We start from the raw sequence: 14,391 nt of genomic DNA, 5'->3' as shown, positions 1-14,391 counted from the left end.
AAGATAGAAGTAAAGAAAGAAAGAAAGAAGGAAAAAGAAAGAAAGAAAGAAAGAAAGAAAGAAAGAAAGAAAGAAAGAAAGAAGAAGTAAAGAAAGGAGTAAAGAAGTAAAGAAAGAAAGAAGTAAAGAAGTAAAGAAGTAAAGGAAGGAGTAAAGAAGTAAAGAAAGAAAAAAGAAGTAAAGAAAGGAGTAAAGAAGTAAAGAAAGAAAGAAGTAAAGAAGTAAAGAAAGAAAAAAGAAGTAAAAGTAAAGAAAGGAGTAAAGAAGTAAAGAAAGGAGTAAAGAAGTAAAGAAAGAAAGAAGTAAAGAAGTAAAGAAAGGAGTAAAGAAGTAAAGAAAGAAGTAAAGAAGTAAAGAAAGAAAGAAGTAAAGAAGTAAATAAGTAAAGAAAGAAGTAAAGAAGTAAATAAGTAAAGAAAGAAAGAAAGAAAGAAGTAAAGAAAGAAAAAAGAAGTAAAAGTAAAGAAGTAAAGAAGTAAAGAAAGGAGTAAAGAAGTAAAGAAAGAAGTAAAGAAGTAAAGAAAGGAGTAAAGAAGTAAAGAAAGAAGTAAAGAAGTAAAGAAGTAAAGAAAGGAAGAACACACGTGTATAACAGCTGGAGTGACTCTGAGTGTATTTGAGTGGTGAAGGGATCTCTGATGTGAGCAGGTTCACTGATGTATTGTGGTGTGAAGGATAAATAAATAAATAAATAAATAATAAATCACACACAGGACGTCGTGATCAGCAGATCTGATCCTGAGTTTTTCAGACACATTATGATTTCATCAACCTGCCAGGACATGAAGCTGTAAGTGTGTAAGGAAAGACGAGTCGTCTCAGTGATTCATCACAGAGTCACTACAGCAGTGTGTGTGTGTGTGTGTGTGTGTGTGTGTGTGTGCCTCTGTTTGTGTTTATATAATCTGGATTCTTTAGCATTTTAAGTTCATCTGAAAAGAGAAAATCCTGATAACTCCACATATGGAGGGAGTGAATGAACGAAGGATGGAAGGAATAAAGATATTTGTTGACGTCTGCTAAAATAAATAGAACAGTTTAGTAGATCAGATCTTTATTTTAATTTATATACAATAATATTTTATAATATTTTTGATATTATTTTATATATTTTGTAGCCAAGCAGGAATTTTCTTTTAAATTGTACAGAACTGTGAATGTTGTGTACTTTTACACACCTGATATAAATTATATACATTATATATATATATAGTGTGAATATAAAACTGTGTCTATCCTCAGAAGAAAACCAGAGAACCCTGAGGAAACCCTTTCACTGAGCCTGAATCTCAGAACCTCAAGACGGATCAGATGTTATCCTCAGCATGGAACCCTGGAGCTCTTACATCAAGCTCACACACACACACACACACACACACACACACAATGGAGAAGTAAGAAGCGAAAGGAGGACTCGGCCTGGGTGAAAAAAAAAACCCGTTCCAAGCTGAGATTGTTTTTTCGACTCCCAGTGCCAAATTCCTCTACGTGTTTGTTGTCGTGCAGCCGAGGCAACCATGCCACACGGCGGGGGTCTGAGGAGCGAACCAAGCCTACGGTGGACACGTGTGTCATCCTGGATGTGGGGGGAAAAGTGTTTTTTTTTTTTCTTCAGTTGTTCCTACAAACATCTCATGAACTTTATATGCCACCTGGTTTTGATCATATGGATGCATTGCCACCAGGTCTGGTGCTCGAACACTTTTTCTCAGCACTGCACCATAAACCCGAGTACAGTCACCAGATCTTCCAGAGCACTACGTAATCCCAAGGTGCACCGCTCAATGAATCAGGGCATTACCTAATCCCATGAAGCATTGCGCTGGGCGGGTGGGTAAGGGGTGGTATCTGGAGTGCCTTCACCACGCCCATCTCGGTCTCATGGACCAGTGAGTGTTGTTTAACATGACATCATCTTTATTTGCAGGTCTCGAGCTCCGCCGTGCCTCCTGGACCGAGTGGAGGAGTGAAGAGAGAAAAAAAAACTCAACCAAACTTTTTTGGTTTCCACGTCGGAAGTGGAAAAGATGTTTTCAGGATCTTCAGGAGAAAAAACTTCAGTGGAAAAGTTTATTTTTTAGTTTATGAGAATTGAATTGAAGCACTTTGAAGGTGTTTCTTGCGCAGGTTTTGGGTTCTTCCGTTCTCTTTTTTGGAAAGAACATGGATGGTGTGTTTTATAATGAAGCTCTGGATGGGGTTTTAAACCATCCTCATCATCATCTTCATCATCATCATCATAACGGTGAGACAGGAGGACACGGCTACGGCGCCATGACGCGCAACCTGAACCTGAACCTGAGCCTGAACGTGAACCTGAGCGCGGCCGACGCGCACGAGGCGCTCGCGCTCACGTCGCCCGACCTCCACGTCCTCAGGCTCACGTCGCCCGAGCTCGAGCGGCTCATCATGCAGTCGTGCGGGGGGTCGAACGCGTCCACGCCGGTCGCGGGGGGTCCGCCGCGCGTTTTCCCCGCGCCCAAACGCGGCGCCGAAGAGCACGACGCATTCGCCCCGGAGGAGTTTCGGTGTCACCAGAGGATGAACGGCGACCCCGATGAGGATGTCCCACCACCACCACCTGTAGCTCACGGCACGTCTCATAGCTTTGAGGAGCAGCTGAGCCAAACGTGGGGGGACACCGCCATCTCCGCGTACCCCGACGCACCTCCGTGCGCGCACCTTCCGCAGTTCGCCTGCGCGCCGGCGCTCAAGGACGAGTCGCAGAAAGTCCCCGAGACGCCCCCGCTGTCTCCCATCGACATGGAGGACCAGGAGCGGATCAAAGCCGAGAGGAAGCGCATGAGGAACCGCGTGGCCGCCTCCAAGTGCCGCAAGCGGAAGCTGGAGAGGCTGGCGCGGCTGGAGGAGCGGGTGAGCCGCTTGTCCGGGGAGAACGGAGAGCTGCGCGGCGCCGCCGACACGCTCAGGGACCAGGTGGCGCAGCTCCGACACCAACTCCTGGATCACATCAAGAGCGGCTGCAAGCTCCTCAGTCAGCAGCTACAAACTGTTACAGAGTTTTAAAGGTGCGGTCTGTGTCTTTTTTTTTTTCTTCCTTTCCTATTTTTTTATTTGAAACAACCTCAAACATCTCAGATTCAACCATGGTAGACCCCCATATCCCCCCTATTCAATTCAGACTTCTGTATACTTTTTCATTTCTGGCCCAGAAATGACTTCCACCTTTTGTTTGGTTGTTTATTTGCTTGTTTCTTTCCAAAAAGGAAAAAAAATTGCACCTTACTCTACACACTGTTCCCCATCAGATACACCTTTTTCACTCAAGAACATCAGGGCCAGATGTGCAAAAATCACATCCAGCCCCTTTAATTGTTTTAATCAAACAGCACTATGGGATATAAACTCGTCTTCCAATTTTCCTCCTTTCAAGGTACTTTTTTTTTTAGAAATAGGAGGACTATGATGGGGTCTCAGGTGGCACAGATAGTACGGTTCAGTGCCACCTGACAGGGACCGGGGGTCCGGATTCAGGTTTTATCTGGGTTTTGTGGTTTCCTCATCACAAAATAAATTGCTGGTGACTAACTCTTTTGTGTATATGTATAGATAGATAGATAGATAGATAGATAGATAGATAGATAGATAGATAGATAGATAGATAGGAGTGTGTGTGTGTGTATTCCCACCTCCTCAGGCCTGGTTTTCCTGTTTTCCCGTCTCCCATGTGACCCTGAGTAACCTCTATAGAGCACTTACTGACTATAAATGACTCAGTTTTATATTAACACATGACGTCATCTCCCCCCCCCCCACTGTTCTTTATACTAAATACAGTTTTGCACTGTTTTAAGTTTTTTCTACAACCTGTTTCCTACATTATGTACAAAAATAAAATCTTGTATACGTATTTTATATTCTCGCTCCTGAACCTGTGTAAGTAAATAAACAGATCTGTGTAAATGAAATGAACGAATCGCTTTCTACGATCGTGCACGTGGGCATCCGAGGCGAGAAACGTGAGATTCTCACGTGAGTCTCGTTCTCACACCGATGTTATAATGCATGATTAAATATTTAGAATATATTTATATATAATACTGCTATAAATATAATAATAACCTCCACTCTTCTGGAAGATGGTACATGAGGGTGTTCTAATTCATGGTTTTTAACAGGGTTAGAGCTCAATAGCAGGAGATCTTCCACATCTTCCGATCATATGTAAAGTAGATCTTCATGAAGTTTGCTTTGTGCACAGGAGCATCATCATGCTGGAACAGGTTTTGGGTCTCCGAATTCTAATGAAGGGAAACTTTCAACCAACCACATGCAAAAACATCATATACAGCTGTGTGCCTCCATCTTTGTGGCAACAGTTGGAGAACCCATATGCCTGGAAGTCAGGTGTCCCAATACTTTACAATCAATCATCGTGCAGATGTTTGTTCTGCAGATCATCTCACTGCTGGAAGTCTGCTGCGAAATGAAATATAGGCTCAGCAACTGATCCAGAGTGCAGCTGCACAGCTTCTTTTCAGCCTTCTGAAGTTCTTCTATAGCAGCTTACTGACTAGAACAGGTTTCCTAATACCTCCATCTCTCCATCTTCTCCCACTGCTCCCTCCATCCTCTACCGCTGCTCCCTCCTTCCTCTACCGCTGATCCCTCCTTCCTCTACCGCTGCTCCCTCCTTCCTCTACCGCTGCTCCCTCCTTCCTCTACCGCTGATCCTCCTTCCTCTACCGCTGCTCCTCCATCCTCTACCACCGATCCTTCCTTCCTCTACCACCGATCCTTCCTTCTTCTACCGCTGCTCCCTCCATCCTCTACCGCTGCTCCCTCCTTCCTCTACCGCTGCTCCCTCCATCCTCTACCGCTGCTCCCTCCTTCCTCTACCGCTGATCCCTCCATCCTCTACCACCGATCCTTCCTTCCTCTACCGTTGATCCCTCCATCCTCTACCATTGATCCACCCATCCTCTACTGCTGATCCCTCCTTCCTCTACCGCTGATCCCTCCATCCTCTACCGCTGATCCCTCCATCCTCTACCGCTGATCCCTCCATCCTCTACCGCTGATCCCTCCATCCTTTACCACTGTTCCTTCCATCTTTTACCATTGACCCTTTCATCCTCTACCGCTGATTCCTCCATCATCTACCGCTGATCCCTTCAGCCTCTATCCTGGATCCTTCCATCTTCTACTCCTGTTTCCTCCATTCTTTACCAGTGATCCTTCCATTCTTCCCAATGTATCCTTCCATCCTCTACCGCCGAAACCTTCCATCCTCTACCGCTGATCCCTCCACCCTTTACCATTAATCCTTCCATCCTCTACCGCTGATCCCTCCATCCTTCCATCCTCTACTGCTGATCCCTCAATTCTTTACCGCTGATCCCTCCATACTCTACCACCACCTTGAATCGGCTAGGATAAAACAACAGAATAAAGAATTTAGGAGCAATATATAATCAGAAATATTGACAATAATAATAGAAATCTTATAGACAGTTAGAATTTGTACGCGACAGAGTGGCCGGATAACGTTTTACTCGTGAGCAGCACTTCCTGCTGATTAGTGGGCGGGATAGAAAAATAAGGAAAAGGATTGGAAATGAGAGGAACGTCATGTATGTGCAGTGAAAATGTGAACTGTATTTCATTAATAAAAAAAATATATTAACAAAAGCACATAGGCATCAACCGTATAAATTCAAACAAGATGTGGAAGTCTGCACTGTCCGTACGCAGTCCAGCTGTAGGACAGAAAAAAATGGGTGTGGCCTCAGCAGAGTGACAGACCCTCCTTGGCGGCTAGACGCTGTCTGTGGATGTTGTCCTGCTCGAGCTCCTCGTGACTCGGGTGCCAGAGGCGGGCGAGGATGCGCTCCATGTTCAGAGCGTACATGGTGTGAGAGGGCATCGCGCTCCGGTGTACCTGACCCCACACACACACACACACACACACACACACAGAGTTTTGGGTTGAAGTTGGTTTTAAAAAAATGAGGCTTTTCATGGCTTTTCCAGGAAAGTTTTGAGATTTGAATAGTGTCTACCTGACATTTGCAAAAGTTAAGCAAATAAGCCCCGCCCATGCACTCTAAACGTGAGACCTGAAGTTCAGAAATGCTGCCTGCGCATTATTACACCACAGTAGAACTGAGGGTTACTGAGTATAAGTACATAAAGTAATGGAAATATTCAGGAATATTGATTGGTTATTGAAATAATCCCCTGGTATATTGAGTCACCTGTAGAGCCTCCAGTAGGTCGTAGATGCTGATGGGAGGCAGAGGGGCGGGGGCACTGGTTCCAGAGCAGGCCAATAGGAAAGCAGCCTGCTGTTCGGCATCGTCTGGAGACACCCTGGAGGGCAGAGCAGCCGGCAGCGAGGCGCTGGAAGGGGGGCTGCGGGGAGAAAAGATAAACACGAATGTCACCTCGGTGCACTGCTACATCCTGGTTACTATACGTGCTCGCCGCATGATGCGGGGAAACAGCGACGTCATGGAGATATGCGCACGTGTACACATGCTCAAACACACATACACCTGTGTATCATTAGAAAGAGTCAAAAAGCAAACAAGAATTAAGCATGAACACGCAATAAATGGGCAACTCGACAGCTGAATCGTCCAGCCACACATTTAATCAGTGTTATATAGTGAAAAGTATGTGTAAGGTATAGAATATAATATAAAATGAAGTATAGAATATAAAAGAGTGTTTTGGGTCATTGACCTGCGACTGAGACCAAGCTTTCTGACACAGGCCAGCACATTTCTCTCTAGAATCCCTTGATAGTCTTCAGATTTCATTGTACCCTGCACAGATTCAGGACACCCTGTGCCAGATGCAGCAAAGCAGCCCCAGAGCATAACAGAGCCTCCTCCATGTGTCACAGTAGGAACAGTGTTCTTTTCTTGATATGCTTCATTTTTCCGACTGTAAACATAGAGCTGATGTGCCTTGGCAAAAAAGTTCCATTTTTGTCTCATCTGTCCATGAAGCTCCCAGAAGCTTTGGCATATTCCAGTGTAGCTTTTTTATGATTTGTTGTCCTCCTTGGTCGTCTCCCATGTAGTCCACTTTGGCTCAAACAACGACGGATGGTGCGATCTGACACTGATGTTCCTTGAGCATGGAGTTCACCTTGGATCTCTTTAGAAGTCTTTCTGGGCTCTTTTGTTACCATTCGGATTATCCGTCTCTTTGATTCGTCATCAATTGTCCTCCTGCGGCCATGTCCAGGGAGGTTTACTACAGTCCCATGGATCTTAAATTTCTGAATAACATGTGCAACTGTAGTCAGAGGAACATCTAGCTGCTTGGAGATGGTCTTATAGCCTTTACCTTTATCATGCTTGTCTATAATTTTCTTTCTAATCTCCTAAAACAACTCTTTCCTTCGCTTCCTCTGGTCCATGTTGAGTGTGGTACACACCATGTCACCAGACGACATATATATATATATAGACCCACTGACTGATTACAAGATTGTAGACACCTGTGATGCTAATTAGTGGACACACCTTGAATTAACATGTCCCTTCGGTCACATTATTTTCAGTCTTTTCTAGGGGTACCATCATTTTTGTCCAGGCCTGTTCCATGAGTTTTTTTTTTTAAATAATTCAGTTGAAGCATGATTGAAAAGCAATGTCTGACTTTCATTGGTTAACATTCATAGAATCTTTATTTATTATTATTTTGTCAGATTAAAATTTTTCCATGACCATTGTGAGTTTTTCTCTCATTGACTGAAGGGTACCAACAACTTTGTCCACGTGTGTATATAATGTAGAGTATAAGGTATAGAATATAAAGTAGAGTATAGAATATAGAGTATAGGGTATGGAATAGAGCAGGGGACACCAGGTCGCCCGCAAGGACCACATGAGTCACCCGTGAGCCTTTTCTAAAAATATCTGTTTCCTACCTTGTTAAATGATTGTTGATAATTATTGTGAGAAATCATTAACATGATCAGTGTCTTCACATAGATCAGGGGTGTCAAATCCGGCCTTATAAAGATCTATTATTATTGTTATTAATGTCCCGGCGATATGAAGCGCTGATAACACAAACTACAGATCCCATAATGCAGCGCTTCAGCTGCCTTACAGAACTCTAGACTACCTGAGAACATTCCAGCGTCAATCAAGTCGAGCTTCTGTTGATGTATTTAACACTATTGTACAGTTATTGTGAAACAGCGCCTCACAGTGGCGAAGAGAAAAGTGGATTCTGAAAACAGAGCATTTCAAACCCGATGGGATTCTGAGTAGATGTTTACTGACACTGCCGGTAAACACGTGTGTTTTATTAGTGGAGCGAATGTGGCTGTAATTAAGGAATTGAATCTAAGACGGAACTACGAGACAAAACATCAGGAGAAGCTGAAAAACCTGAATGCAGAGCAGAAGATACAGAAAGGAGAAGAGTTAAAGAAGAATCTGACATTTCAGCAGATGTTTTTCACCAGAGAACAATCACAAAGTGAAGCTGGTGTGAAAACAGAGGAGAAATCAGAGTCTCATCAGCAGGTTATTTACTGAGGGAGAGTTTCTGAAGAGCTGCATGATGAAGCTGTGAGACGTCTGGTGTTTGACTGGAGATATTTTTATGGAGAGCAAAATATTTTAAGTGATTTAAAGTTTAAGTTTATTTATTCTGGAATAATATTCCTGTCTGTTTTTATTCATAGTTAATTAAATTGTGCAAATTAGTTATTTCAGAAGTGTGTATCAAACTGGTAGCCCACATTCACATTAGTCGGTACTCAAGTAGTAGCTCTCGGTGTCAAAAAGGTTGGTGACCCCTGATATAAAATATAGAGTATAAAATAGAGTATATAATATAGAGTCTAGAATACAGAATAGAGTACAGAATTTCGAGTATAGAATTTCGAGTATAGAATCTCGAGTATAGAATCGAGTATAGAATCGAGTATAGAATCGAGTAGCATAAGTGAGAGGTGTAGACTCACCACTCAGTGACGGTGTGATACGCTGCCAGGCTGTTCTTCAGGTACGGCTGTGGTGCGACGTCGCTGCCAAACGCGTACTGGAAATGTCCTTCTCTCAGACGGTAGGCTTTTCTCCTCGACACCACTGCAGTGAGCAGGTCTTTCAAATGCACCTGGACATCAAGATCCAACAGAAAACCAATATCTTTAATAATAATTAAAAAAATCTTTATTCTCCAACACACACACACACACACACACACACACACACACACCTTGAGTGCGCACACCACAGTGCTCACGGCGTCCTCGGTCACGTTGTCGAGACCCATCTCGAAGGCGCTCACCATCATGCGAGCCTCCAGCTGCCCCCTAGTGGGCAGTAAGAGCGTGTGAGCACTGAGCTTCATCATCTCTTCCTCCTCCGCTCGAGACTCACGAGGGCTGAACGTCTGCGCGCTGCTCAGTGGGTTCTGAGCCTGGAAGCGATGCTGGACAGAGACAGATGGAGAAGATCAGCAGACACCTAACACACAGAAAAACAACAACAACAACAAAAGAAAAGGGAAAAAAAAAAAAAAAAAGGAGTTACGTCAAATTTCTGGCGCACGGAGGAAAATTTCTTTTTGCCTTTGGGCTTGGCGGGCTTCGAGGCAGAACCGCCGGACCACTGCAGCGAGCCGGGACCCTCTGTTGGGGAAAAGAAAAAAAAAGTATTAAAAAAAATAAAATAAAAAAGTCTTCATAGCTGCAGCTTTTGGACTATTTTGTGCAGCACGTGTTGAATCCTACCTGGTGTGGATACGATGATCTGGCAACGCGTGAGAATGGCCAACAGGAAGTCATTGTGCACGTGAACTGCAAACAAGGGAAAGGAGGGAAAAAACGTGTCAGAGGAAAATCAGTGTTTTCTGACATCTTCAGGAGTTTCTCTCCAGTACCACGTACAGAGAAACGGGAAAAAGAGCCACGTTTATATTAGAGCCGTCACCGTTCACGTGCTAATGACGTGTTCACGCATTTCTGTTTTACTTAAAATATCCATAAATATAGAAGAAGCAAAATCAAAACCTTCAAACGCAACACGTTTATTCACGGCGTCCTTTCTTTAACGTGTCAAATCTCAAATCAGCGCCACGATCCGATCTTGATGCGCAGATCCGGCAATTAAAACCGTCCGTGTGGAAACATAACAAAAGGTACGTTTGGTGTCCTGATTATTTACGTCATTTCAAACACCATCATTACTGTAACTACACCACACCATAAAGTCCCAGACAGACAGATAAATTCTCTCTCTCTCTCTCTCTCTCTCTCTCTTCATCCGTCTATCCGTCCAGCATTTCCTGTTTATATGAACTTTATTTTGAAAGTAAAATCTCACCGTTATCGTGTCCCAGAAGTCGACGGGCCTCAACATCAAACTCCTCTTTACTGATTTTCTGTTTGAACCACAGCTTTAGATTCGCCCAGTAACTACAACAAACAAACAAACAAACAAACAAACATACGAATAAACAAACATAAAAACAAGCATAAAACCATCTAGAGTGTGTGCAGTTACTAGATTACATTTATTTTCATCTTAGAGTTATTTTATCCAACCATCCACGTCATCTATCCATCTATATATCTAATCATTCATTTTCCATCCATCCATCCATCCATCAATGCATGCATCTATCCATCCATTCCACAGTTTATTCATCCATCGAACCATCTATACATACATACTGTACATACATTAATCTGTTTCAGTTTATTAATTAATCAATGCATCCATCCATATATCAATTTATCCATCCATACCAGTTTATCCATCCATCCATCCATCCATCCCAGTTTATCCATCCATCCATCCATCCATACCACAGTTTATCCATCCATCCATCCATCCATCCATCCCACAGTTTATCCATCCATCCATCCATCCATCCTAAAGTTTATCCATCCATCCATCCTACAGTTTATCCATCCATCCATCCATCCTACAGTTTATCCATCCATCCATCCATCCTACAGTTTATCCATCCATCCATCCATCCATCCTACAGTTTATCCATCCATCCATCCATCCTACAGTTTATCCATCCATCCATCCATCCTACAGTTTATCCATCCATCCTGCAGTTCATCCATTCATCCATCCTACAGTTTATCCATCCATCCATCCATCCTACAGTTTATCCATCCATCCATCCATCCTACAGTTTATCCATCCATCCATCCTACAGTTTATCCATCCATCCATCCTACAGTTTATCCATCCATCCATCCAACAGTTTATCCATCCATCCATTCATCCATCCATCCTACAGTTTATCCATCCATCCATCCTACAGTTTATCCATCCATCCATCCATCCTACAGTTTATCCATCCATCCATCCATCCATCCATCCATCCATCCATCCATCCTACAGTTTATCCATCCATCCATCCATCCTACAGTTTATCCATCCATCCATCCATCCAACAGTTTATCCATCCATCCATCCATCCTACAGTTTATCCATCCATCCATCCTACAGTTTATCCATCCATCCATCCATCCTACAGTTTATCCATCCATCCATCCATCCTACAGTTTATCCATCCATCCATCCTACAGTTTATCCATCCATCCATCCTACAGTTTATCCATCCATCCTACAGTTTATCCATCCATCCATCCATCCAACAGTTTATCCATCCATCCATCCATCCATCCATCCTACAGTTTATCCATCCATCCATCCATCCATCCTACAGTTTATCCATCCATCCATCCATCCTACAGTTTATCCATCCATCCACCCATCCTACAGTTTATCCATCCATCCATCCATCCAACAGTTTATCCATCCATCCATCCATCCAACAGTTTATCCATCCATCCATCCATCCATCATCCATCCATCCATCCAACAGTTTATCCATCCATCCTAGTTTATCCATCCATCCATCCATCCTACAGTTTATCCATCCATCCATCCATCCTACAGTTTATCCATCCATCCTGCAGTTCATCCATTCATCCATCCTACAGTTTATCCATCCATCCATCCATACAGTTTATCCATCCATCCATCCATCCTACAGTTTATCCATCCATCCATCCTACAGTTTATCCATCCATCCATCCATCCATCCTACAGTTTATCCATCCATCCATCCATCCTACAGTTTATCCATCCATCCATCCATCCATCCATCCATCCATCCTACAGTTTATCCATCCATCCATCCATCCTACAGTTTATCCATCCATCCATCCATCCTACAGTTTATCCATCCATCCTGCAGTTCATCCATCCATCCATCCTACAGTTTATCCATCCATCCATCCATCCTACAGTTTATCCATCCATCCATCCATCCTACAGTTTATCCATCCATCCATCCTACAGTTTATCCATCCATCCATCCTACAGTTTATCCATCCATCCATCCAACAGTTTATCCATCCATCCATTCATCCATCCATCCTACAGTTTATCCATCCATCCATCCATCCTACAGTTTATCCATCCATCCATCCATCCTACAGTTTATCCATCCATCCATCCATCCATCAATCCATCCATCCTACAGTTTATCCATCCATCCACCCATCCAACAGTTTATCCATCCATCCACCCATCCAACAGTTTATCCATCCATCCTACAGTTTATCCATCCATCCATCCATCCATCCTACAGTTTATCCATCCATCCATCCATCCTACAGTTTATCCATCCATCCATCCAACAGTTTATCCATCCATCCATTCATCCATCCATCCTACAGTTTATCCATCCATCCATCCTACAGTTTATCCATCCATCCATCCTACAGTTTATCCATCCATCCATCCATCCATCCTACAGTTTATCCATCCATCCATCCATCAATCCATCCATCCTACAGTTTATCCATCCATCCACCCATCCTACAGTTTATCCATCCATCCACCCATCCTACAGTTTATCCATCCATCCATCATCCATCCATCCTACAGTTTATCCATCCATCCACCCATCCAACAGTTTATCCATCCATCCATCCATCCATCCATCCATCCATCCATCCATCCATCCATCCATCCATCCATCCAACAGTTTATCCACCCATCCTGCAGTTCATCCATCCATCCATCCTACAGTTTAGTCATCCATCCATCCATCCTACAGTTTATCCATCCATCCATCCATCCATCCTACAGTTTATCCATCCTCCATCCTATATATATATATATATATATATATATATATATATATATATATATATATATATAAAATCAGTAGTGAAGAACAGTGCAGCACGTGTGCAGTTACTATCACACGTGTATCACGTGTATATTGATGCTAATAGTTATTGATTGGTTTATGTTGAATTAACAGGTTAGCTACCGGAGCTAACACACACACACACACACACACACACACACACACACAGCACGGTCTGTCCCTCACACGTGCACTGTGGCATTAAGAGCTGTATTTAATAATAATAATAATAATAATAATAATAATAATAATAATAACTCACTGTTTGATGTTGTCCCCGATCACATCAGTCAGGTTCTTCTTCGCCAGCTCCAGTTCGCTCGCGTGAGCTGCCATGGCGACATCGGCGCCTACCATCGAGCCGAACAAAGCGGGGGAGAGAGAGAGAGAGCGCACCGGATACCGCCGAGCCTCACCACACTATATACCGAGAAACCGTAAACCGCGCATATACGAACAGATATCAATTATCACCGCACTTCTTTTATATATTTCTGCCTGGCTAAAACCGGGGTCACGTGACCCGGAGAGCGTTCAGGCTTCCTTTACGTCTCTGTGAAAAAGAAAAACAAACAAACAAGCGCCCCCTGCTGTTTAGGGGTGGTACAGCCCACACCAGACAACAACAACAACAACAACAATAATAATAATAATAATAATAATAATAATAATAATAATAATAAAAACTATAAAATAATAACATTAATAAACAATAGTAATAACATAAAAATAAATAATAATAATAATAATAATAATAATAATAATAATAATAAAATAATAAGAATAAGAATAAAAATTATTTCCCCAAAAGATAAGATGATCAGGAAGTTTGAGAAAATTATTTTTTTCTAAAGCAATTTATTTATTTATATTCGTTAATTTATTTTTCTTTAAAAAAAATACAAAATAAACAACAACAACAATAATAATAATCGTTTTTAAAAGGATAAGATTATCACGAATATTAGGAATGTTTGTTATAAATGAAAAGCTGTTTATCTATCTATCTATCTATCTATCTATCTATCTATCTATCTATCTATCTATCTATCTATCTATCTATCTATCTATCTATCTATCTATCTATCTATCTATCTCAGCATTTTGTCCCTCTCATATCTATTGATTTCTCTCTCTCTCTCTCTCTCTCTCTCTCTCTCTCTCTCTCTCTCTCTCTCTCTCTCTCTTTCTGCCAGGAGAGGGCAGAAT

General features: G+C 42.5%; 2 protein-coding genes across 2 annotated transcripts; one reads left to right on the top strand and one right to left on the bottom strand.

Moving 5' to 3' along the window:
- The first annotated feature begins 1,233 nt into the window (after nucleotides 1–1,233).
- LOC124387939 (transcription factor AP-1-like) lies at nucleotides 1,234–3,929 on the top strand. Its single transcript, XM_046852553.1, has one exon. It carries the CDS (start codon nucleotides 2,164–2,166, stop codon nucleotides 3,025–3,027), a length of 864 nt encoding a protein of 287 aa, XP_046708509.1. The 5' UTR covers nucleotides 1,234–2,163; the 3' UTR covers nucleotides 3,028–3,929.
- A 1,670-nt stretch (nucleotides 3,930–5,599) lies between these two features.
- On the bottom strand, nucleotides 5,600–13,748 carry tada1 (transcriptional adaptor 1). The gene is made up of 8 exons (XM_046852552.1): nucleotides 13,445–13,748; nucleotides 10,320–10,411; nucleotides 9,728–9,793; nucleotides 9,528–9,625; nucleotides 9,211–9,426; nucleotides 8,957–9,108; nucleotides 6,219–6,375; nucleotides 5,600–5,902 (listed from the first exon to the last, which is right to left on the bottom strand). Exons 1-8 carry the CDS (start codon nucleotides 13,537–13,539, stop codon nucleotides 5,750–5,752), a joined length of 1,029 nt encoding a protein of 342 aa, XP_046708508.1. The 5' UTR covers nucleotides 13,540–13,748; the 3' UTR covers nucleotides 5,600–5,749.
- Nucleotides 13,749–14,391: the final 643 nt, after the last annotated feature.

The sequence above is a fragment of the Silurus meridionalis genome, chromosome 6 (genome assembly GCF_014805685.1).
Source record: "Silurus meridionalis isolate SWU-2019-XX chromosome 6, ASM1480568v1, whole genome shotgun sequence".
Classification (NCBI taxonomy): Eukaryota; Metazoa; Chordata; class Actinopteri; order Siluriformes; family Siluridae; genus Silurus; species Silurus meridionalis.
Note: the sequence above shows the minus strand (reverse complement) of the source record. Positions and strands in the feature narration are given on the sequence as shown.